At 39.8% G+C, this 26,890-nt stretch overlaps 1 protein-coding gene across 1 annotated transcript; it reads right to left on the bottom strand.

The window, feature by feature from the left end:
- Positions 1 to 4,107: 4,107 nt before the first annotated feature.
- On the bottom strand, positions 4,108 to 25,465 carry mfsd14a2 (major facilitator superfamily domain containing 14A2). Its single transcript, XM_030402497.1, has 12 exons — positions 25,213 to 25,465; positions 19,822 to 19,917; positions 17,088 to 17,150; positions 15,082 to 15,209; positions 14,658 to 14,772; positions 14,274 to 14,492; positions 13,575 to 13,688; positions 12,509 to 12,580; positions 10,595 to 10,707; positions 8,059 to 8,156; positions 7,726 to 7,883; positions 4,108 to 7,644 (listed from the first exon to the last, which is right to left on the bottom strand). Exons 1-12 carry the CDS (start codon positions 25,294 to 25,296, stop codon positions 7,432 to 7,434), a joined length of 1,473 nt encoding a protein of 490 aa, XP_030258357.1. The 5' UTR covers positions 25,297 to 25,465; the 3' UTR covers positions 4,108 to 7,431.
- Positions 25,466 to 26,890: the final 1,425 nt, after the last annotated feature.

The following is a 26,890-nucleotide window of genomic DNA, read 5'->3' as shown; positions in this document are numbered from 1 at the left end:
TAATTCTTTACAAGAGTCTGAGAATAATTTTAGTAAGAGTTGAAACCTGCTTGAACTTTTTCTCCACCATTTGGTTTCCCGTCAGAGGGGACGTGTGGTCGAGATGTTGTGTGGTAATGCTTTAGAGCAGGAGCTCTTCCTCTGTGGTGCCTTCAAGGAAGCTTCCAATATTTACATGTTGGCTGTCAAAAAAGTTGCTTTCGCAGGCTATGTTGTCGTGAAAATCAGACCCGGAAGATGAACAATAAACAAACATGGATGTCCTGGAAGGGATTGTGGAGTTGGCCCACGCTTCAAAGGTTACAGTCTGGCAGCCCATTCTTAAGTGGTTTACAGGACGGAACGGTGTGAAAGAAGCAGACACAGAAACACAGAAAAAATAAGGATTAAAATGATGAGAACAATTAAACTGGTTTTGTTTCAAGTAAATGTTTGGCAACCATGATGAAAACCTATGGAATAAAAACACCACCGGGGTCTGGATTAGCTCCCTATAAACACCACTTCAACAAAACTATAATGTCTGCCATCGTGTAAATGAAGGCCGACTGGCGTTCCAGATCAGACTGGTATTACTGTCTTCTTTCACATCTCCTATACAAACGAAATAAACGAATAAACTGTGGTTGTCTTGTCTTGGCTTGTTTGTTGTTACGCTGGGGAAAAACGGAAAGCGATACTGTTTTCTTTGCAACAGTGACGCCAAGAGTAATACCACTTGGAAAAAAACCTGAAGAAAAAAAAGAAAAAGAAGAGAAAAGTAAAAGGGCTGGGAGACATCCTCAAAAGTTATTGAGTTGACATACCAAACATGTCAGCTTTTTATACATCCAGCAAACACAGAACAAGATGGTTATCTCAACAAAGTCATGGTTCTAGTCAGCTGACAAACATTTACCCTGGATTCACCTGTGGTTCAGCTCTGGGTTGTCTGTGTTTTAAAGGTGCTAGATGCTCTAGCTTCTACAGATACTAGTAGGCTTTTTTTTTTTTTTTTTTCAAATCTGCCACTAATTGAGAGTTGGATCACAGATCAGCTGTAATTTTTTGTTTTTGTTTTTACATTTTAAAACAAATCTCCAGCTGCTTCAGGTGCCTAGGAGAATGCTGCAACGCTGTTCTGCTGTGAAAATCCACATGACTTTCCATCTGCATGTTGATGAGTGGATAATAGCTGATTGTTCATTTTTGTGTGAACTTCCTTTTCGTGAAGGTATAGGTCTGATCCCAAAAGTTTGGGGCCTTTTTAACCCAGGTATGTAACCCCTGAGGTCTCAGATTTGACTTGGGTGCATCTGAAAGAACGATATGATGAGGGTTTAACGCAGCTTACTGCTCATGCTAAATGGTGGAGGGCGATATTAAAGTGGACCAGATTTTTGGTAAGTAGCCTCAAACTCATTTTAACTGTCACTCACAGCACAGGTGCATTAGTTGATGGTGTGTCTCTCTCAGTCATGACAGAAATCTGCTCGAAATGATCAGCTCACAGCAGGGAGGGATTAAAGTGCTCTTACATTTAAGCCTGGAGCCGTACTTTCTGACACCCTTTAGGTGTCCGCCGCCTGCCGCTCCGTTAACAGCAACCACACGTTAACGTGTAACCTTTACCTCCTTCCAACATATAGGTATGTAGGTAGCACGCTGTTTGAATGTGACAGCGAAAACAACAGGGTCAGGGTTCACAGCGATAAGGCTGACTCACTGTTATTATGAACATACTGTGACATTCTTGGGTTTATTTCTGTCCGTCTGCAGTATCTATAGGAGGTGCCGGAGATATCTGTGAGGTAAATACAAGGGTTTTTTTTTCAATCTGTGGCCTTGGAGGGAAAAAAAAGTTGTGCATCTAGAGGTGTGAGAGCTTTGTGTGAGAAACAGCATGTACCCAGGGGCCCACATCTATCCCCAAGTTAATCGTCAACCACGAGTGCTAGAAGGTCATATGAGGAAACGTTGGCGGTCTGCATATAGAACATGGGAAAGCAGGCGCTGTGGCAGAGGTTGGTGACAAACGCAGGTTCACACAGACCTGCTTGACTGGAAGAACAATGAGGTTCACACATGATTCATCCCGGGGCCCTTCCTAGACGCCAGTGCGCTTCACTCCTCCACCACAGGAAAGGATGCTGCCGCGTGTCAGGGCCGAGTGGGACATCCACCGCTGGGCCCACTTCCCCTTTCCAGTGCGTCTGAGGTGTACAGCTCTGAAGAAAGATTTCTTCCTGCTGACATTTGCAGCATTCGCAAAGACAATACTTTAAGTTTCGAGGCAGAGCTTGATGGATGCGCTGCCTCTCCGAGGTTAATGGACACTCACATTTGTAGTGACGGCGCTGCGGACTGTGCATGGCCTCCAGCCAAGTGCAGGAGGCCGGTTTTCAAACATGTAAGCACTCTTCCACTCTCATGCACCTAATTGAAGCCTGGAAAGTAAATGTGCTACGACAGCAGACTCTGCATCACAATACATTCCGGCAGCTCCCCCAAATAGTCACATGGCCTCTTTTCAACCCCGACATGAGCACAAATAAACGACAAGGGCAGACCCAAGAGGGGCCCTTGAACTCACTCTTGGGCCTTGGAAGTGATCTGAACAGCCACCTTCTCCAAAGCGCTTCGTAAAGTTGCTCTTGTTAAAACATGCCCAATCCTTTCCCTGCCAGAGAGCTGTTAATCCTGACAAGGCTGTGTGCCCCTAATTCCCCTGAAAGCTGGAACCTGCCGTTTGTTGATGTGCTGTGTAGCTACAAGCGCCAGAGGCCGCATGTTAAAGCATTCCCCCCTTTCATTCTACAACAAGCATGTGTCTGCAAGTCTTCCAGTGCCGAGGCAGCTAAAATCACAGTTAGATATGAAAAATGTCTTTCTTACACTTTCCCCTGGATTTCTATAGCCCGCATGCTTAATATGTACAGTAGTCAGTGATGACGGATTGCTCATTTAAGAAACCCCGTTGTGCTGATGAGTCCATCATAACTAAACCCACCCCCGGTGCCGTTAGAGGGCTCGTAAGATGACAATGGGCATGGATTACAGTTAAGAGTCTTATTATTATCTCCTCTATCCGAGGTTAAGACCACAGGACACCTGCTACTCCACGTGGACACTCTGCCTACATCATCATATTCTGGCAGACAGAAGGAAACCCCAGTGAGGCCGTCTGCTCAGGCATGTGAAAATTAATCTGTAAATGTAGAGGGAAATGTCCCTTTATAGAGACAGTGGCTGACAAGCCTTCTCTTCTTTAAGTCTCTAGGCAGAATCAAGAGTGACAGCAATGTTGAACCACCTTTAAAAAAGGTGCACTATGTAGGTTTTAAGACAATTTAATCAAATCTTCATTGACTGATTTTCTTGATATGCCTTAACAAACTAAATTATTTTATTTTCATGATTGAATAAACAGAATAAATAAACTGACGGCACAATTTCATACTGTTTTAGTCTGTTTATATGTGGCGGACCCTGCCACCTTTCTAACTTCAAACAGTGTTCTAGGATCTGATTTTTCCTCTGAGAATAGCTTGTTTATTCAGTTATAGAAACATTTTTTTATTGTGTTACTACCTCATCAATATTAAAAATATTAGAATTCTTATCCAAAACTACACAGTTCCTCTTTAATAATAAATTGTGTATGATTTTGGCACTGGAATTGCTCCATCGACTACACTTATTACACACTTCTTCTGAGCCTTATTGAGGATTTCTGCTCGACTTTAGTACTACCACCTCCATGTGGCTTTAATAAAGAAAGGCTCAGACCACAGAAAGTAAATGAGCTTAGGTCTGTGCATTAATAACTGTTGCGTATATACAGTGTGCAGCTGCAGGAAAAGCATCAGAGCTGCATGAAAACTCTGAACAGCAGGATTACTGAACAAACAACACACAAAGTCAGAGCATTAAACAAAAAGTCTGGCTATTTGTAATGGGATTTAGCTGCCATTTACTTTAGGATCCGCATTTTAAAACACACCACTAAAAAGAATCACAAGTTGGTTACCTTCAGAGTCACACCCGGATCACTCAATTAGCTTTGGCTCAGGGGTGAAATAAAACATTATGGTTCACACCCATAATTCCACAGGAACAAACTCAAACTTTTCATTGTACAATAAACCTTTAATAAATAGTTTGTCATTAGTTTCCCATATTTACATAATAACCACCATTTACTTATGTTGCCATACTCATTTCTTGGCTAATTTTAGGCACACAGAGAGGGGGTTCAGGCCACAAACCACATCGCACTAAAAACAGGAGTGGCTAGCAGGTAAGTCTTGAGAAATATAGAATAATAATTGCACCATACAACCAAATAGACCAAGAGGTGGCCGTCTCCTTGAGCAATAAATATATACATTTGCTGTACGTACAGGTGATTTTTGTACATTTACAGTCGTCTGCTTGGAAGCTGTACGAGTGCACATGGGGCTGGTGCAGAATCTTACCAATTGAAGTAGGATCTGAAGTCATGGGTTTACCAATGTGTTTGTCCAATAATGATCAAATTAAAAAAATGATATTCAGAGATTAAATCAACACCAATGGCCTCCTGTCTAGTAACACCCCCTCTGAGATAATAAAAATAATGACAGGTTAAGTCAAAACATTGAGGGTAAAGCGTGGTCAACGTGTACAGCTTGGCTTGGAACATTCAGTGACTCTTGTTATGATCAATAGATAAATCTGGGAAGGATAAACTTATCAAATGTAACTCATCATGATGAAATGCTTGTTATCAAATGAAGACCGAAGCTGAAAACAAACGGATGGACATTCGGATATACACCATCTAGCCACAACGTCGAAAAAGAATCCTAAAAATGTCCCAATGAAGTTTTAAAAAGCTATAAAAAAATAGCATTAAAACTTACATTTTCAGTCAAAGAAATTAAGACAAGAGAAAACAAAAACAAAAGAAAAAGTCCAAATCACTCAAGTGCACAAGCATACATACACACACACAGTATGAAAAAGCAAACCCAAAACAAAATTTGGCACAAAATATACAACAAACATTTCTCTTCAGATAGATGTTAAACAGCACAAATCCCCCGTTAGTGACTATTCCTCATCAGGTTGTAATTTCGCTGGTTGAATGCACTTGAGGCATTTATAAATTCTGTTCTGTTAAAAATTATAATAAGCATGATTACCAGTTTCAAGGGAACATAGTGTCACTAATGCGAAGCTGCAAAAAAAAGAAAGAGAAAAAAAGGCCTAAATTAACCAATCATGGAACTGCAGCAGGTTCAAGCGTGCAGTTCACGTTCAAGCTGCACCACCTACTGGCAAAAAAGGGAACAGCAGCGTTTACACCTGCAGATAGACTACAGGGAAGAAAGACAACGCTGTTGTTTTGATTTGGAAATTTCAGACTGTTTTATAAGTGGGCAAATTTCTTTTACATTTGGTTGCACTCTATGTAATTTGTTGACTGGAGTATATTTACTAATTAATTCTGGGACAACTACAGTTGACAATGTTCACAAGGTCATCTTGTAACAAATGACCTCAAAAACCGTCCTGGCTACAGATTATGGTTTCAAAAATGTCATATTAAGAGGAGGCTAGATTGTTTGGATGTTTTTAAAAATGTCTAAATTATCTACAGCTGTTTTTATCTACTGGTTTTATTTTACAGGCATTATTTTGTTTGCTTTGGCAATCAGAATTAGTTCGTTAGAATTGGATCACTGTTATTTAAACGTTTTAATGAATGAATACATCTAATCTTAAAGCTTGATTGCCCTTATATATGCTATATGTTAGCATTCATAGCCAACAGGTGTTTGTGGGAAACATCAAACTTTAAAACACTCAAAAACATCAGCTTTAAAAAACAGCTCTTTTATTTTGCTTTCCTGTTTTGTTCATCGAAAAGTCCTTTTTTCTGCAAGTGGTGCAGGTTAGCGAATACAAAACTGATCTGATAATTACACAGCTCGCCATTGTGGACAATCTGAAGCCTGTTTAAAAGCCAGTTCCATGAGGTGCTTCACATCTAAAACTGTAATCATCCGTTGTTTGAGAAATGTGCAGTGCCTGTTATCAATCGTTTGTATGGAAGCTTAATGAAACCGTTTCATAATTCAAATCCAGTTACCACTGTAGAAATCTTCATCCACTACATTACATCACACTCACTTTGAATGATCTTCTGCAGCAGCACGAGTGATATCAGTTTAATCTAATGATATTAATTCAAGACTCTGTATTAACAGTCAGTGCCAACACTGACATGCTGATAGCAACGCTCTAGCTCCTAATGGTCCAGATGCCTTCAAAACAAAAACATGGTTCTGTAAGCCTTAACCCTGATGGTGATAAATGTCAGGAAACAAAGCAACAAGAAGGGCATGAAAACAAAAGGAATAAAAAGTGTAACGCTCCGATGGGAGCGATAGCGTAAGATTACAGAGCCTTCTCAGACCTCGGTCTTCATACAGGTTACGTAATTAATATATATATACATATATATATTAAGTCACTTCGAGGCAACATTTGTTTGTTGAATAAGAACTTGAAGCACATCTAGCCTTCAGTTTGAACAGAGAAAAATATACAACCCAAACTTTACTACTTATCTAGAGAATGGCAAGTAAACATTGAAAAACGGTTTCAGCTAATAAAGTGGTCTCTCTTGCACACTTCACTCTGTAAGAAGTGTGTTGTTTAGACAAAGTCTGGTCTTCCAAAGCTTTTTCTATCTGAACTGATTGACCCATCCTAACCTAGTTTAGGCAGCATCCCTCAAACACTGGTCTGCAGAAACTTCACTCACAGGTTTTCAGTTGCTGTGCTTCCCTGTTGAGCATGCAGAGGAAAACTGTGTTCCCTTCTTGGATGCTTTAACAGAGCTGTAGTCGCAACGACAAGCATCTGAGCAGATGTTAGCTTGTAAAAGACCGTTAGACAAGTGCTCATCTAACTGTTTGTCACGCTTTTGTCGGACTAACAGTTGCCACTTCACCGGCTACAGGGGTATGAAGAATCACACAGGGATTTAGTAACATTTGAGATATACGTCACTCACACTCTAAACCGAATCACTGTTCTGTTTTGCACCAGAAGGGGGGCAAGCTGTTGTATACTCCACTCTGTTACTGGTTTATAGAAACCAAGGATTAGAGTCCAGCTCAGCCAAGTCACACACACCTTTCCACTGCAGCCCCGAAAAATACTCAGCACACCCTCTTTATGCAGAGTCTTCACAATACCCTGCTTTAAAAAAAGAAAAGGGCTGCGAAGGAAGGAGTGCCGACTTTTGTGCTGTGGACACAAAGACCTCTTCATGGCACTTGAGTCTGATGTGTGCCTGAGGTGAGACTGTGTCCATGTGGTAAAATGAATGTGTATCAGTCCATGTGTGCGGGGGGGTTGTTGGGTCGGAGCGAGGGTGTCTGCCCCCCTCAGCTGAGGCTATACGCTGCTGTCCTCGAGCAGCGGCTCCTTGCCCTCGGCCCCGCTGCCTTGAGGGCTGTGGGAGTGGCTCTGTGCCCCGTTGCTGTGCTTCTTGTAGGCACCGGGCCTCATGCCGGGCCCTGTGTGCTCCGGGATAAACAGGGCCACCAGCAGAGACAGCAGCACTGAGCATGCACCAAACAGGAAGGGAGGACCTGGGATGATGGCACTCTGAAAAAAGGAAATCATTAGTTACAGTACATTCTCCATATTGTGTTACTGACTTGCACACAATTTATTGTTCATGCTCACCTCATCAGTGGGGTTGGCCATGTTGGGTTTGGCACCTTTCTCAGAGCCATCTGTGTCAGTCAGCTCCACGTGGAACAAGTAGAAGACAAAACCGTAGAGAGCCGGGCCCAGACCATTACAGAGGCCCCGAATTCCAGTAATCATCCCCTGGACGACACCTATATAGGAAAACGGATATAAATGGAATACTGTCAGTAAGGTTTCAAGACTCATTATCTTCATCACTGCTCCGAAACTGTCCCAAAATCCAAAATGTTGTTTCTTTGTCATGTTGTTACTGTACATCAAACACTGATTTCTGCTTGTTTCATGAAATGGATAGATGTCACTTACCTTGTTGGTCAGGGTCTGCATTACGGGACACGATGGCGCTGATGGCAGGGAAAGTGATACTGGACATCGCTGCAACAGCTCCAGCAGCCCACATCATCCTACAACCAAAAGCAAACATTTGTTTTACTTTGTTTAACTTTCAAAAATTGGATTCATACATTTATTTAAGGCAAATGAAAGGGCGTAATCTAATATGCATCTGTAATCACATTGCAGCTATATAACCAGCAGTGACTGAGCCTTTAAAGTGATAAAATGTCAACGTTCATTTGAGATGAAACTGTACATCATATTCCAATTATGAGTAACTAAAAATCATGACAACAATGACCACTTCTATGTTTCCTATCATTAACTGACTGCTTTAGAATTCTGTTTTTTTGTTTTTGTTTGTTTTTTTAGGTAGAGACATCAAATGGAATAGTTTCTGCTTATTTTTTGTAAACATTGGAAGGACTCTCCTCTTAATACATAATAAGGCCAACTTGACCTTTATATAACTTAATTTCTTGGGTATTGACCAAAGGAGAGAGGAGCAACAAGGAGACCTGTTGTGAATGTTTCCTTTCAGAATCAATAGATATCATGGTCGTTCCACCTTCCCCCTTCAGGCCAAAACAACAACAGAAACTGGAGAAGTCATGATCCCTCTCAAGAGGAATGAAACCGATAGTGTTACTTGTGTCCGCTGTTTGGTAAAAACACAATTTTTTATGTTTACAGGTTTTCAGTGAATGGGCACATAAAACACAGTTGTACTACTGCTACTGCCAATTAAAAAAAATAAAAAATCTGTTCATCCATTGCAACTGTTCATTACAGTATTTACAATGATCAACAAAACATTCCACATTACGCCACTTCACTGATGCTTTTGAAAGACTCCCAGTTACAGGATTACAGTGTTACCACCTAGCTGGTGAAAATGCTTTGAGCGAGACTATGCTACCCTCTGGTGTTATGTCAAGGCATTACAATACAGACAGTAACAATTACAAGGAGCTCGTCTCATTTCTGTATTTTGGGCCTCCACCTCAATTCCTAAAATGCATCTTGAAGAGATGGGAGACTTGTTGGTGGAGCTATGGGCAAGGACCGCAAAAGTAAGGGTATCCTTTGCAGATGTAAGTTAATAGCCTTACTTGCTGAAGATGATCATATGCCATAGAAATGACAAGAGGGGATAGATTCTAATGCAAGGAAACAGACAATCGTGGCTATGTGTGTGTGCAGTGGATGGGGACTGAAATAATCTAAAGGGTTTTAGAGTTACACTTTCACTTTTTATTGACTCAGTACATTGACAAAATAATCACTCTGATGTGCCAATAACAACCGCTATTTCCAGGTAGAAACTGGTGTTTGAATTGCATTGTGGAAATATGTGAAATCAGTAAATGTTTTATTTTCATTGTCATTTTGTATGATAACTGTAAACTTTAGACATATAGATAAACAGTATTCTGAATAAATGGTAAATGGTCTGCATTTTTATAGCGCTTTTCCAGTCTAACGACAGCTCAAAGCGCTGTACAACAGATGCCACATTCACCCATTCACACACACATTCATACACTGATGACGGAGGCTGCCATGCAAGGTGCCAACTGCTCATCAGGAGCAATTTGGGGTTCAGTATCTTGCTCAAGGACACTTCGACATGCAACTAGGGGGAGCTGGGATTCGAACTGGTGACCTTCCGATCACTAGACGACCCGCTCTACCCACTGAGCCACAGCCGCCTGAACTGATGTTGAATCTGATGTTTCTGATGGTTCGGATGTGCATTGTTATGTACTCCAATTTAATTTACTTTAGTCTGTAGCCCATGTAAATTAGGTCTGTAATGTTAGTGAAATTGTCATTAATGAGACACGAAAGCATTAAACATGTATCTTCGGTGAAGGAGATGTTAATGAAATGGACAACTACATTGCATGGAAGCTAGTGTGTGATGCTTTTCAAAAGGTTACTGAAAAACACTGAATGGTTCGAGCCGACCGTCCGACCGTTCTTCAGGTTTTTAAAATATTATTTGAGTCAAATGAAACAAACCAAAGTATACTGACGACAAACAATTGTCAAAGATGTTAAATATTTTGTATTTCACTTGACTTGAAAGGCTAAACGAAACATAGGATTATTCTCTATCCTGCAGTGCAAGTTAAATATTTGCCATTTTAAAGTGGTTGAATGAGCCACCATTAACTGATTCAGATGAATAATGACAACGACTGTGGTTTTGCACTATGCTGCAGGAAATGCTTAGTCATCTTCCTTCCTCGCCTGAATTATCTTCGCTGCGTGATTACTGTTTTTACTGTATCACAAATATCTTTTTTTAAGCTTGCCCACTGACCGCCATGGTTACACGCATTACAAGTGATGCAGATGGAAGAACTTCATCTTTCACAAATCAATAAAGCAGATTTCGAAATTAATCTTTAGTTCTTTGTGTGTAGGGTCTCTGTCCCTTTGAATTAATTTGGTGGAATGGTGAAGTGTATGTTAGAAATAATGTGTGAAGTTTACTCACCAGGGCTGAGAGCCAAAGCCATACCAAGCCAGCTGGAGAATCTGGAAGCCGAGGCCGAGCAGGATTGTGTTCTTATTCCCTATAGAACGCATCAGGATCCCCAACACTACCGTCTACAAAAACACACACATGACAAAAGGCATTAAGTTATGTAGCAAATAGGTGTAATAATTCTAATATCACCCAAGGTTAGACTCTGACAGATTTGGAACAATTAGTTTCTTAATCAATGAGCAGAAAATGCATCTACAGCAATATCCTCAGTAATCGTCAAATATTCAGCATTTTCTCTGTCCTCTATGTAGTGTTGTTATTGGCAGCCTGTTTTAACTTTAGTTTTAGTCTAGTCTTTGTGTGAAACTGTCATTTTAGTTCTTATTAGTTTTAGTCACCTTTATACTCTTTTTAGTCTTGTCAAGTTTAAGTCGACTAAAAGTCTGAGCATTTTAGTCTTATTTTAGTCAGAATTATCTGTGACTATTTTCGTCTAGTTTTAGTCGACGAAAATTGCACTTTAGTTTCTTTTTAGTAATGCAGTTTCTTTCTATGTACTTGTATTGCATTTGCTATGTAGTACCCATTTGGTAACAGCAGCACACACCACTCCCACACACCATGTTATTATACATTATTCTTTTTTTATACTTTCTTCTTTCCTTGTTCACACACACACACACACACACACACACACACACACACACACACACACACACACACACACACACACACACACACACACACACACACACACACACACACACACACACACACACACACACACACACACACACACACACACACACACACACACACACACACACACTTTCCCCCCAAAAAACAGCCTCCGTCCCCTCGAGTGAAGGAGTCAGACAGCTTTCAGTTAACTGATGACGATTATGTAATTAAGAGCGAAAACGAAACTTTGTCACTTTACAGGATGTTTAGTGGGTCAGGATCTCAATCACTACACATCATAACAGCATCCATATGATTATAAACTGTCCGCGGGTTTAGAGTGACAGGGGACACACCTGGGAATCACCGAACCCCGACTGTCCGGCCATCGGTCCCTTTCTTTGTGTCACACTTAACTTTGTGTCTTGAGCTGTCGTTAACGTTAACCCACCGCAGCTGCATCTTCTCAATAATGCTGCGCGAGTGGGTATTGAGGAAGTAACCTCGCCTGCGTCTGCGCAGTGCGACCTGATGCAGCCCTTGAATTGAGACTCAGGAAAGAGAAATATTGCAAAATAATAATAACAGCGAGACGAAATAACGTTTTAACATTCTCGGTCAATGATATTTTAGCAGAGTTTTTATTTTGTAAACCACATTTAGTCCCGCTTTTATTCGTAAACTATATTGCATTATATATTTGATTATAGTTTTCGTCACATGACCAACATTTACGCTGCGTCTCGTCTCGTTTCCGTAACGTAATAAAGGTTCGTTGACGACGATATTTAGTCATAATTTTCGTTGACGAAAGCAACACTACCTCCGAGAGTGAACTGAATAAAATCTGTGTTTTGGGCCATTTATTTTGACAAAACAAACAATGTGTATTGTTATTTTTGTCTACTCTGTACACACTTCATCCTCTTAGAGGTGGGAGCTGTGCACTTCTGCTTTTACTTAAGCCTCTTCCTTTTTTCTTTTTTTGTGCAGACTTTTTCCAAAACATGGATCTAAGGACATAGGGTGTGGTCTGTAAACTGTACAGATGGGAGACTGTTTTGATACAAAGTTGGGATAAACAAATATAATTTGACATGACTCCAAGTTGTAACTTGGGCTCCAAGAAATTAAGAAGAGCATTTTCAAATTTTAAAACCTTCTAAAATGTAAAACACGAGGAGAATAAGGCTCAATATAACATGTAATCCAACGGAAAAAAATTATTTATTTCAGTACCTGAGCTAATATTGAGAGGATCCCCACCACAGCGATAAAGGCAGCCACTGTCTCTGACGAGAAGCCTATGACCTATGAGGGTGAGAGAGCGTTCAGATAACACAGGTTAGGACATGCCAGGAAAAAAACAGAAACAAGCACACATCTTAAACACAAACCACCCGCTCTTTCACCAAATACAATGGAAGACTTGAGTTTGTGTGTAGCTTTTTGTGAACACAAGCTGTTCACAACTGCACAACACAAAGTGCTTCTCTAATAGCTCCTCTTGTTTTCTCTGGTGTATTTAGGTCAAATATGCAGCATCAGGAGTAGGCCAGCTGAAGCAAGTTGTGTATAATTTATGAAAATGAATGTGGAAAGGTATGTGAGAAGCAACTTCTGCATAAAAGGAAACAGGAAGGTGCGTTTAGAGTATTGTTTTCCCCAATGCTGCAGACCTACTTTGCCTCCATTTTCAAGATGGTTGCAGAGAAGAGAACTACTATATGGGGAGTGTGTGTCAGACCTGCCCGACTGGTTCCTCTGATACTGTTTACACATTATAAGCAGTCAACTTCAAGCAGTTAGGAAAAGGAGCTCACACCTTGTCAGTTCGTTTCAAAGCTGCCAGCTGCTTCAAGCTGTTATTGTACCATTACATAAAGACTGCAGCTGTCCATTTCTGTCTACCTGTGTTTAAAATTCATTACTTTTCCTGGATTACCATTTTGCAGAGACACACTGAGACAGGCCACTCAGCAAACCGGCTGATATAATCTTAAAGCAACGCAGGTTAAAGTGTGTGTATCTTTCGCTGATCTTCACAGTTGCAATTTCAGCCCTTTATTACGAACAAAATGGATAAAGTATGATGCTGTCACACAAAACATGGACATATTATTCATGATTGTACTTCCCTGGTAAAAAAACATAACATTTTCTTTTGAAATCCATTTTACTCTCTAAAAATATCTGTCTGATACCACAGAGACATGTGGTAGTGAGTGTACATGACGTGTCAAAACGATGTTTGTGCATATAATCTTGCCGTTTTCCTGTGTAAGCAGGGAGAGCAGAATGTTACCTGTCTGAGATAGAGGAAGAAACTGGAGTACTGTCCGGCCTCTGGGAGGTAGGAGAGAAACACTGTGATACAGATGAGGAGCACCGTGGAGTCCTGGCCCACCTTACGCAGAGACTGGCCAAGAGAACAGCAAGAAACCATTTAATTTTTTGCATAGCTAAAGCATTAATATGATATCAGCGGTGTTCCTGACCAATTTAATAAGCCTTCAGTAATAAAAGACACCTAATCTGCCAAAAAGGCAATTTTTTGCACCAACATGCACATTTGGTCAGCAAGTAGGACCAAAATCTTACCAGATCTAAATTTAGAGAGACTGAAAAACAATGTTACTGTGAGGAGCATTATCATTTACATGTACTTAATTTACTAAAGTAAGTGGCTCTGGTTATGCCTCAGAGTGTTGCTACACAGGAATTAATGACAGAATTGCAAAGAAGTTATTTGTTTAAAAACAAAACCTGCACTTGCACATAATTTGCATCCTATTCAAGTGCTTTCCCAGCATGAATTGCTTTGCTATGACGGAAAACATTCAATTAATTCACTCCAAGATCAGTTACTGTGAAGTAAAGGCTTAAATGATTATCGAGGCAAACATGGCTTTAACTCAATAAAACACACATGAACTGCTTTTGCATAATACTGGGTCATGATCTACTGAAAATTACAAACAATGAGTATTATGTTGTTACTCACAGCGAAGGGATCTGCTTGTTCCCAGGAGATCGGTGCTCCCCATGATGCTGGCCTCATCTTCTCTGGCAGAGACTCTGGTACAGCCACCAGGATGAAGCAAATATCAAGCAGAGCAATGGCTGTGGCAAGAATCACCACCAAGGTGTCACCATAGGCCACAGACAGGTAAGCTCCAATGGCCGGGCTGGTAACCAGGCTGGCGGCAAAGGTAGCTGATACCTGGAGGAAGGTAGGAGCATAACTGAGTTTAGCGAAGCAGGAAATGACCGACGTCTCCTTTAGTGCAGTTCTCTTTATTTTCTTTTTTTAAAATCGGTTTTGGCTCTTTGTCAGTTTTAAAAGAGTGATGGACAAATACAAGCATGATTCTTAACATCTCCTTACCAAACCGTATGCTGTGCTCCTCTCATGCTCCTGTGTGATATCCGCCACGTATGCAAAAATCACAGAGAAAGTGACGGCAAAGACGCCAGACATGGAGATGACTGCAAAGTACCACCTGAAACAAGGCAAGAGTTAAGGCTGGTCAGGACAGACAAACTAAAATGGTTCAAATAAAATTACACAATGCAGTGGCAGTATGTCTAAGTGCAATAGCCACATGACAGGAAGCTGCAATTTTTCGATAAAGGTCTAAGGTCTAAGCACTATTATGAAATACTGTAGTGCTGCAGAATGCTAAACCCAACAAAATTTGTTCATATCATGACGATTTTAATAGATTTTTCAGTAAAAATGAAAAGTGTGACCATATTTACCATTTTGTGAAGGACTAAACAATACTAAATAATTCTGGGTTTTGGCTCACCATGGGCTGATCTTCATCAGTGGAATGGGTGCACACGTGAAGAAGACCGTAAGCAGCAAGAATGACTTCCGTCCCCATACGTCTGACAATGCTCCAATTAGAGGAGCACTCAGAAATGATAATAGGCCCTGGAAAGGATGGAGAGAGAGAGAGAGAGAGAAAGGGCACATGCATCGGAAAACTTCTGTAAATGGATAACTTGAGTCAAGTTACCACTTATAGATTGACAGTCTGTGATCTGAGTAAATGCACACACTGTCAACAACTTGCAGGTTTGGTAGAGGTCAATGTAGAAAACATAATCTATGCATGAAACTGCACTTACAGCTAACTCAAGTGGAAAATTAACACAAGGCGCATCTTAAGTTTGCCCTCCACAGCCTTACTGACACAAAAGCAGACAACCTCTCTACAATTATTTCATTTGTTTGGGCAATTTAAAGTCTTGTATAGGGACTTTAAAGTCATGTATCACCAAGCTCTTATAGCTGGTAGCGTGGAAAGAAAAGCATACTCTTAAGAAATTAAGCCAGCCAGAGGAACAAGGCAAACATCTCAGGCCTGCTGGTGTGAGGTCTGCAGGAAATAACCTACTGACTGACACATAGTAAAGAGACAAAAAATGGTCTTACTTTGATAATAAAAAGAATCTAAAATAATGGTGGTCAATGATAGAATTGTCAACTGATGTTAGCTTCAAAACGTCTTCTCTCGTTTGCAGACTGATTGATTCTTGATGAGAGAAAAATGTTTTTGTCAACATCATAACAGCCAGAATAACAAAAAAATAGAAAATCTGTCCTCTATCATTAGACACACTTTTCTTTCACCTGAATAAAGACTGTCAAGGTGCATTTAAGGCACCCTCAAAGGTGCTTCAATGAGCAATTATGGCCAGCTGGGGAACCTGCTGTGGTCACTAGACAGCTTGCAGGTGTTAACATGTCATTGAATTAGTGTCATGCTCCAGCGTGACCAAGAGCATCAGCATACATACTCAGCAAATCTTCCAAAAGCACGACAGACTTGCAGAGGATGTTATTTAACAGCAGCTTAAAACACAAAAAGCACACTACTGGTGGCATGCTTTACTGTATGACTTTAAGTAACCAAAAATATCCATATATTTATTACAGGGTTCGTACACATTTTTCAAGGTCAAATTCAAGCACTTTTAAGGGTAATTTACAAAATTTTCCAGCACCTTATCGCTGGGGTAAAATACATATCTACAGGAATATACTCGTGATTATTTTTTTCACTTTTTATCACAATTATGTACATTTTATTACCCTGTCAACATCTAAAATTATGTTTTATAATTGCAAAAACTTTAGAAATTAAAGGAGAACACAAAGTTTTATCCAAAAAAAGGGAAGCCACTTGGCGTTCTTCAGGTACACTTGCACCAAGACAAAGAGAGACCTGAGAGCACCCTGTAATTTTCTTTTTTGACATAAACTTTTATAAGCTGTTCGCTTATTCATCAAAGTTTATTAATATTGAATGTGTCATCAGTCCAAATTGCATCAAATTCACCTTCTCCTCAGCCATCCTTCTCTATTGCTACAAGGCTGCATGTGTGGTGATACACACACACACTGATTTTATTTCTCCTTGTAATAAGCAAATTTTCCAGTCTGATCGCAATGTTGCCAAGACACAGAGTTATAATGTCAAGCACTTAAACTAAAATCCAAGCACTTTTCAGACCTTGAAAACACAACATTGAAATTCAAGCACTTTCAAGGATTTCAAGCACCCGTACGAACCCTTTTATTAGTTAATCTACAACCTTTACAAATTGCAAAAAGGATAAGAAAAGGCTAAACATACAGGTCATTACAGTTCGAACAATACAACAATACTCAAAACTTGTAAGGGTAGCAGCACTGCAGGGACTCAAATTAAGTTTGTTAGACGTGCTCTTTCGATAGGGATACATGTAAACATACAAATGACAGAGAGACAGAACATCCAGTAATAACTGTGTGCTGATGTCTTACCTTGACACCATGGATAAGCCCATTCATCAGGAATGTGTGTTGGGGGAATGTCTGGTGTAATACCTGGAGAACAAACACAGATAACGTCAGATGAAACCACTTAATCCACATAGTCTGTATCAAATTTCAAACAATGATCTGCAGAGTTAAACGAAGGCTAGGGAGTGAAACAGGTGTGACACGACGGAACAAAAATCTGCTGATGGAGGGTTGAAATATAAACCATAAAATCAATCACTGAGGCCCATGGGGAAAAATGGATGTTCAATCTAATAACTGTAATATTGTAAATGGTACACATGTGCATTAAACATACATGTTTAATATGTTATGCTTTCTGACACCCTTTTACTGGTCTCTGGTCCACATTGTAGATAATGATTCAGCTGGTCTGGATTCAACAGTGTTTTCCATCATTAAACAACCTACACATAATACACTTTCACATATCCACCAGGAAAACAGAATCTCACTGATAGAAACCCACTGTTTGATAACAGATTCTTACTTCATCTGTTAAGCTGTTCCAAATCTTAGCTCCCACAGATCCAAAAGATCCAAAAGTATCATATCTTATTAGTTTTCCCATCATTCCCCAACAGAAGGTCTGGATGAATGGAGAGATGAGAGCATAGTCCTGACTACATGAGGCACAGTATACAGATTTCTTGTTTGGTCAAACACCTGTAAAGACCCTGGAACTGGAGTTTCAAGCTATGATCCCTCTGCAGACAGACATGGTTGGTATTCCTCGACATTGGTCGTGAAAGCAACAGAACCTTTTCACAGTAATCCACTTGAACATGTTTTGTGTTCTTGGGCAACCTAAATCACCCACACACCAACACATTAAAAAAGCAAAATTCACCCATGGAGAGACTGTAAAGTTGGTGTTGTTTTGTTTACCCCTGAGAGATGCACTCACCGATATCAAATCAGTCAAATAACCTAAAAAGTTTCCAAAGTTTTGATTTTGCAGTTTTCGTCTGTACTTAGTGTTGTCATGGTTACACGCTCACTCATGGTTATTGCTAGGCTGGATGACATTGAGTATTTTGAGTGTAGGTAGCTTTAAGGCCCCATTCAAACCTGATATCCTGTTCACACTTGACAGTAAGAGCACAGCTCTTCCTCTTGTCAGGGAGGAAAACATCATGCTACAACATTTGACTTGAAGTGTAATCTGATGTTTTTAGATGATTAACTGTTTTGATCAGAAACTGCTTCATTGTCAAACTTTCAGTGCAGACTCAGCAGTACTAAGAGAGTGCATACATTCATTTTAACTGCAGAAAATGTTTAACATTTTCTTAATTTGGCAGTTGGATCCTGTTTTACAGTAAAAAAAAAATATGAAATAATAAAAGTTAATTTGTGTATTAGTCTTAATGTCCAACAAATAACAAAGAACAGTAATTAAGTATTTAAGGATATATACATCTCAACAATGTGCTTATAAATACCTTTATTTTACGAGAATATAGGTGAAAGGGGTGTTCACATAGTTAAAATCAATGGAATGATACGTTCAAAGTCCATAACAACAGGGTTCAAGTGTCAATGACACTGGTGTGGGAACATGAAACCTTGGTTTAATTTGAAGCGGCTAAACAACAAGATCTGGCTATTGTTTAGGGGTACAGAGGGAAAAGCTTGTGGCATAGTTAAGAATCCCCTCTCTTCCTTTGGGAGTCAGTTACTCAACACACAGACTGTGAATGCTCAGTGAAGACTGTTGCTGCAGGATACTAATGAAGCAGTGCGCTCATTGGGGGCAGTGAAGCAGTCCCTCTCATCTTCAGTTGCCCTCTGATTAGTCTAAAATGCAAATCCTGTCACCGCCCAGGGATCTTGAGGGCAACAAACCGCCAGTAATTAATGCTCAACAGTTACAACCACCTCTTCAAACAAGAGACTGCTGAAAAGCATGCATTGCATAAGCCTGTCTGGTTTGCGTCATGTGGCTCACAGATGTTTGCTCATCATTGGTTTTTAGATACGAGTCTCTACCTAAAGTCATTCACACTGGTAGAGAAAAACATATAGGTACAAAAAACTGGAATGAATTCAATAAACATAGAGCTCGTCAGAAAAAGGGCGACTATTAATAAACACTCCCTGCTGGTATGAAATAAAGCACATCATCATTATGAGTCATCTTAGCACTTTTCTTACAAACCAGATCTGTTTTTGAGGAAATGATCATCTGTGTTTTTTTAATTATTGACTGCTGATTTTCTGGTGCCAATATTTTACATTTTGGAATGAAAATCAGTGAGGCTGTTCGAGGTGCTTGTAGCAAATACTTAAAACCACACTGCTCTGCAGTGGTAGCACTGAGGTGAATGTGTGCCGTTTCATTGGCAGGCATCTGTGCCGTGGCCTGACAACACAAACCAGTGACCCCCTGACAAGTCTTTTCAACAAAGAACTGGTGCTTAGACAATAAGACTGTTTGATGCCCTTTTCATATTTCTCAGCCCATTAGTGCTTGGCAAAACATCTGCTAACACATACGCACAGAAAAAAAATAAAACTACGTCACACAGGGCCTCACTCATTTGATTAGAAATTCAATCATTCATTTACACTGATGGGCCTTGTGTAGTTCCAGTCAATGGGAAATGCCACTCTTTGGCAAGGTTTGCGGAGAAGAGAGGTGTAGGCATATGAATACATTACAAACTGTTAGTGTATGTCAGTTTACATAACCGTGTCTCTACGTGAGGCTTACCGTAAGCATTGGGGTGGTAAGGAGACCCCATGCAAAAAACTCCAGGAAGATGACCACCACAGCATGGTAAACACTGGGCTCACCGATTCCCTGAGGCTGGATGGAGACACATGCAAATAGAAAGGCATTAGCTGAGAAGCAACAAACAGTTTAGCAGGCATCAAAGTGCATTTTGAGGGTAACACATTAACAGATCGAACTGTAAAATGGAAATCTATTCCAAGGCAGCATTTGTGTGATGATACTAATCACATGACCCTGTTGGACAGCCCGCACTTAGGTTATTTCTCTTACCTCACTGCGGGCTGTCCAACATGATACATTTGTCTTAGCCTATAAAGTGCTGGATGTTGAATTAAACAAGCCACCAATGATATCAGAACTGCTCTGCTGGGACCGTTTATGCGTTCTTTACTTTCAAATAGGAAGAAATACACATTAAAAAATGGACAATAAACTGGAGTGGACCGCAAACACGGAGGCAGTCTACAAGAAGGGCCTGAGCCGGCTTTACTTCCTGAGGAGGCTCAGGTCCTTTAATGTCTGCAACCGGATGCTCGAGGTGTTTTATCAGTCTGTTGTCGCGAGCACCATTTTCTTCGCTGTGGTGTCCTGGGGTGCGGGCATCAAAGCAAAGGACGCAAACAGACTAAACAAATTCATAAAGAAGGCAGGGTCTGTTGTTGGCTTTAAGCTTGTCACCCTGGAGGAGGTGGCTGAGGACAGGATGCTGGCAAAACTGCTGGTGATCATGGACAATAGGGGTGGGAATCTCTTGGCACCTCACGATTCGATTCCGATTCAGAGGTCAGCGATTCGATTCTAAATCGATTCTTGATGCATCTCGATGCATTAGCAGAGTTTGCTAATCACTTCCTACTTTTTTCTCACTGTGTGACTACTTGGTACTTTCAAAGCAAAGTATTTGTAATGATCCATACTTTATTTAATTAATAAAACAAATGAAAGAAATGTGGCAAGTCAACTGGAAGGTTACATTTGCTAGCAAACATCCAGCTTTGCAAAGAATCAAAAGGAAAAGAAAAGTGTTCCTGTAGCAGCATACATGTAGTACATTAATATAGCTGCAGCTGGTCGACGGTCGATACAGGTGTTTGTATCACAGGTTGATCTGGACATCTCACACTTTGCCACAGCTGACTGACCTCACGCTGAGTTCGGGCTGGATTTCAACATACTGTGCGGGCTATTTCACAGTGTACAGTTTTCACATCGACTTGGATTGTCAATTGGTTGTCAATTACCATGTAGAAAATCGATTTTGACATTTGTGAATCGATTCAGAATCATCCACGTCCGAATCGTGATTCATCTAAGAATCGATTATTTTTCCCACCCCTAAAGGACAATGAGCCTCATTCACCAATATCTTCTTAAGAATCTTCTTAGATTCTTTCTTAAGTAGTTCTTAAGAGGTTCCTTAAGAAAACCCTACGTCAGATTCACCAACTCGTTCGTAAGCCTCAGAATTGTTCGCAGCTGTGGTCTTACATTGATGAAAGCCGCAGGAGCAATATATGCCATTGTTTTGCAGGCCTTGGATGGAGAAATGCCACGTATAAATAGGGTGGGTGGGTTACTAATTGATGGCATGTTTCCAATTTACTTGATTTATCTTAAATCATTGGCACATTTAATTTATTTTAGAATTTTAATTCTTTGTAAATTACCAAAAATATGAAATAAATAAATAAATGAATAAATATGACAGAATTATCACTGTAATATTGCATTTTATTGAACTACACAAGAGAAGAAAACACAACCATGCCAACATTTCGGCACTGCGCAAGAGTACTCCTGAGTGTTCGTAGGATTGGTTCTTGCCTAAGAAAAAATCCTAGATAAGAAAAAATTCATGAATGCCACAATCTTCGTAAAATCTTCTTAAGTGGGACTTAAGAACGGTTCATGAATGAGGCCCAATGTCTCTCATCCCCTCCATGAAACCCTGGACAAGCTTAAGAGCAGCTTCAGCAACAGACTCATTCAACCTTGCTGCCTTAAAGAACGGCACAGGAAATCATTCCTACCTGGTGCCATCAGACTTTACAACGCTTCACAGCAACGCCCAGGCAATACACACACATACTTTAAGTGACTTATTACTTAAATCTTACCACTGTAATTAAAAATGCACCTTTCTATCTTTATCTTACACCTTCAAATCCACCAAGTTCCACTTTGCTCAGTATTTAATATTATCTTTCTATCTATCTATCCATCTATCTGTCTATCTAAAAGTTTAAAAGGAATATTAGATCATCATCCACATAAATCATTTGATTACTATGGGAAGGAATTTCGAGATTCACAGTAACTCCATATAATGTACAGTATGTATGTACGCAAATCACATACTTCAGTCAAGGCCCAAAAGAACCCTTTCGCACTCACACACAAGATACAAGTCACCTAAGCAGGCCTGTTTTTTCATCTAGATCCATTCATTTTTTCCTAAGAAATTAACAAAAAAGTCAAAAACTGCCAATTTTGCATTGCAATGAAAGTGAGAAAAAATGTCTGGATCCGTCCCTTTATCCAGATTCACAACAAACAGACACTGATGAAAACATAACTTTTTTTCCCTTACTCTTGAACAAATCATCTGATTTTTCCCTAGAAGTGACCAGATTAAATGGAAAATTACCAAGAATAAAATTACAGATTCCTGTTTGAACACTGTTGGAGAAATGTTGGGATAATGCAAGTACACAACTCAACTTAATATATAACAAAGGTGTTTCTTTTTTCTTTAGACATTTTAATGTGGAAATATTATACATTATATTTTTAAGTTGATCTCACAAATTAATTGATAAAATCTGCTGTATCCCTCAGACAAGTGGGAAATTAGAATATAACAGAAAAGGTAGTTTTCTACGCCAATGAATCTTCAGAGAACCTTGTGACATACTGCAACTGAATATAATGTTAGAGCTGCATATCTGCTGCCAAATTGAAGTGGTTTTATTTTTTCACTGCCACAAGCCATTCTGTTTTTTCAACCACAAATCTCTTTGTTTCCATTTCTATAAGATGAGTTTTATGGTGCCTGCGCAGCACACACACCAAGACTAATCTGAAAGCGGGCGAGATCTGTGGCTCTAATAATCCAGCCATACTTACTCTAATTACGACATTAATGTGAGTGAAACAACGGAGTTAAGCTGTTTACATGACATCTGCAGTATTAGTTATATTGCCTTACTCAAATTACAAATTAATTTCATTGACTATAAACAATTGCACAAATTTAAACTAGAGAAGAGGATTCACTGAATGCCACATTCATTCTGTGGCATCGTTCATTTTATTGCCGATTTACACCTCTTTGTACTATATAAGAAAATACTTCAGTATTTACGTAAAGCGCTTAATTTAAATTTCACAGTCAAGGTCCATCAATTTTAATGCAACAGATTGATATTCTCTGTGATAGCTTACTGAGACACTCTTAATATGGATCTATATCTGTAATGAGTGAAACACAAATATTCACTCTTTTAATTTACATAAATCCCACCCACTTTACCGCAACACTGTAAAATACAAGTCTGTACGGTGAAGAGACAGTACACTGGAATAAGTTTAGATGCTGAGCTTTGGCAGGAAACACAGCGAGGTGTGATAATTACGGACCACGTAAAGTAGGCCATGGCCAATTTAAAGACACTTGATGCAAGTTTACTCTTGTGGGTTGTCATTTACCCACGTGGAAAGAGTGAAAACTTCCCAGAAACCCAGTCTACAAGTATAGGTATAACTGACTAGGATGCAAGCGACAAATCAGAGGAAACCCCCACCATTTTTGCTCCACGACTCGTCTATCACAGATCACACCACCTGCTTAACTGAGAAAATAAGGAACAATGTTTAACCGTCTCATTATATTGATGTTGTAACTTCCTCTCCAGTGAAATGACGATCAGAGCTCATATTCTGCTGTTGACTTGTGAGTCTGTAAGCTGATTAGATGGTCTGGCTGGATCGAGGGCTGCATGTGGAAAGTGAAATCTTAATGGTTGAGTGGTCAGACCTTGCTGCGGTCATACAGTAAGGCAATAACAGTAATCTGACTTTGTTGGCAAAAAGCAACATCATATCAGGTGTTTAAAATACATCCAGACCAGACTGTCACTGGGATGACAGAGCCACTAGAGAAGGAAAACAACAGTTTCTGGTTTTCTTCATTATGATTACAACTCGGTGTGTCCTTTTATGAATATCCAGCATGATTGGTATAGCTGTCCAACTGATTACATAACCAGCACTGATGCCTCACTGCATTTATAACAATCCTACCATTCTCACTCCTTGCCAAACGCCTAATGCATCATACATACTAACACTATCTAAATTACCAAATAACTACAAGCCGACTATCTGAGCTGTTGAGGAAGTGTGATGCTTCCAGGTCAGGGCATCTCATCATATTATATGACGGTATCATCAGGCGCGGACTACTGGAGTCAATGAACCAGAAAAATAATTCTAATCGTTTCAGAAACAAGCCCTGAGTAATAACTAACCGATCATCAGCACCATATTCCGAACAGCCACGTAGTTAAAAAACTATGCTGTGTACACAGTTGGTGTAAGCTTCAGTTGTAATCAATGTTTGTGTTTTCCTGCAATGCTAACTTGAACGTTTTGTTTGCTTGTTTTTACCCAACGTTAGCAAACCAATTGCTAAAATGTCCTGCCTTCGCCAATTTATAAACCACATTGTCGGCTAAAAATATCTGACGCTGTCTGACAAGTTATCTTAATTTCTCCCTTACATAATTAGCTAGGTAGAACAAAAGGTAGCTAATGGGTTGCTAATGACATTATCTGTGTGTTGCAACAGGGTAAAAATAACCCCAATTAGACACATATGCTAGTGAGCTAACGTTAACCGAGCCCCAGGTTTTTGCTTCTAAGTGATGCACTGTCACGCAAAATGTCCTGAGTTTCAACAAACTTAAGGTAACGTAAAGGTTAAGAGCAGGTGTAAGTTACATAAGCTAGTACTCCAGTGTAGCTGAATTATTGTTAGGAGTTAAGGAATAACACAGCTAACGTTTATATTAGCCAACTAGCGTTACCTGAGCTGACGTGTAAACGACTAGCAAACGGAGGCCGCTAACGTTAGCTAGCGAATGCTAGTTCACATCTAGCTGTGTAAGCTAGTTAGCGAGGCGGACCCAGCTAACGGTTAACGTCCGCCGGGGCAAACCATCAAATACAGAAAATCATAAACAAATGCAGCTTCGACTGTCGCGTTTTCATGAAATAAACAAGACTGCTAACTAACTTCAGCGACTGAGAGCCAGCTTGTCTCAGCGGCAGGCTAAGTTGACGAAGATAAATAAATATTTAACTCACACTTCCTCCATCTTTTATTATAATTTTCTTTGCAAGAAGAATGCTGCGGTTCAGCCGCTTTTTCTTCTTTTTCTCCCCCGTCATTGTTAACTTATGTCCATTCTTGGTGTCAGAGGGTCATCGTTGCACCTATCGAAAGAAAAACAATCCGCTGATTTCGGCAACTACACGCATAACACCTCGGTAGTCGGCTCCAGGCAGCTAGCAGCGAGCTAACTAAATGATGATTTCTCATTCCCACCTCACTTCCACCCGTCTTCCTGAACGAAGCATTGACCCGCCCCTCAGAAGCAACACCGCTCAACTATTGGCTGCTCGATGCAACATAAACTCCAAACTCTGCGTCTGATTGGTTTACAAAAAACGCTGGCGCTATTGATCCTCAAATGGTCATTTGAGAACATCACATCGCGGGTTCAGTGTACAAAGAGGAAATCCCTTATATGGCGAGTCGCTGTGTTTATAATGGAAGTGTACAAGATGTTCAGCCACTTCCCGGGCCATAACCCAACAAACAGCTCAATTATAGCATAGACATATAGCTCACAACACACGTCTCTTAACGGAAGACGTTTCGAAATCCACAGCTGAATCTCTATCTGCTCGATAATTCTCCAAAATTCACGTTAAATCTATTGTCATCAATCAAGTGGAAACAAGGATCAATTAATTTATATTAATTTTGGGTCTTAAACACCACATTCCTGGTAGCAAATGAAATGGGAATCCTGTATTTCTTTTTTTCTTACTCTTATTTTCTAATTGTCCCTGGCATTGAATAGATCATTTACCTTTTGTGTCTACTATATGACCATTTTATATGTAAGTCATGCTTTTAAATGTGCACTTTGTTTCATATTGTTTTCTCTGTATTACGTTATTTTATAGGCCTCACCAGTCACTGTGTTTTTGCCTTTTTAATGTTTTTCTATTTTAAGATAAGCTACAAAACCCACAAATCACAAAATAATCTGTTATGTTTACGTTGTTAGTGTATTAAGAGATAACCCTTTTTTTCAAACACAAGCATTTGGCTTTACCCAAAGATTATTGAATATTACAAGAAGGGAGACTGGAGTCCATAAAACACGAATGAGTAGGAGTGGTCTCACCACCAGTTTTAGATTCCTGGGGGAAAAAAATGGAGGGAAATGATTCAAAGTGAAACCTTTTGGGCTGGAAATCTGCCACAGGGTGTGTGCAGCTGCAAGAAATGAACAGCGAGTCACTAAAAAAGAACTGGATGTTTGGATTCCTGAAACACATGCTAAGTAAAGATCAAACTAACCCAGGATGTAGTTTCACAAAGAATGAAAAACTAATTTCAAAATGCTCTGATGAAGAGAGAATAGGGTTCGCAGAAGACTAACATGTATTACTTTGAGTTTGGAGCTCATAAGTAATTATGCTCCATCACTCAAATCATGAAACTAAAGTGAAAAACTTATAAACTTATAACTTGTGGCATTTTGTATATTTTCTCATATATCTTTTCAGTTCAGTTATTCAAAAGCTTTCTCTCACATGCAGTATTTTTTTCTGTCTATGTCTAATTATTCACCATAATACACTGGATACTGTTAAAGTAATTCCCCTAAAATGAAGAATAAGCCATTATCTACTAAACTTCATGCCGATGGAAAGTAGGATCAAGTTTTGTCATCAACAAAACATTCCT

This window comes from Sparus aurata, chromosome 21 (assembly GCF_900880675.1).
Source record: "Sparus aurata chromosome 21, fSpaAur1.1, whole genome shotgun sequence".
In the NCBI taxonomy this organism is placed as follows: Eukaryota; Metazoa; Chordata; class Actinopteri; order Spariformes; family Sparidae; genus Sparus; species Sparus aurata.
This window is presented reverse-complemented; position numbering and strand designations above follow the sequence as displayed.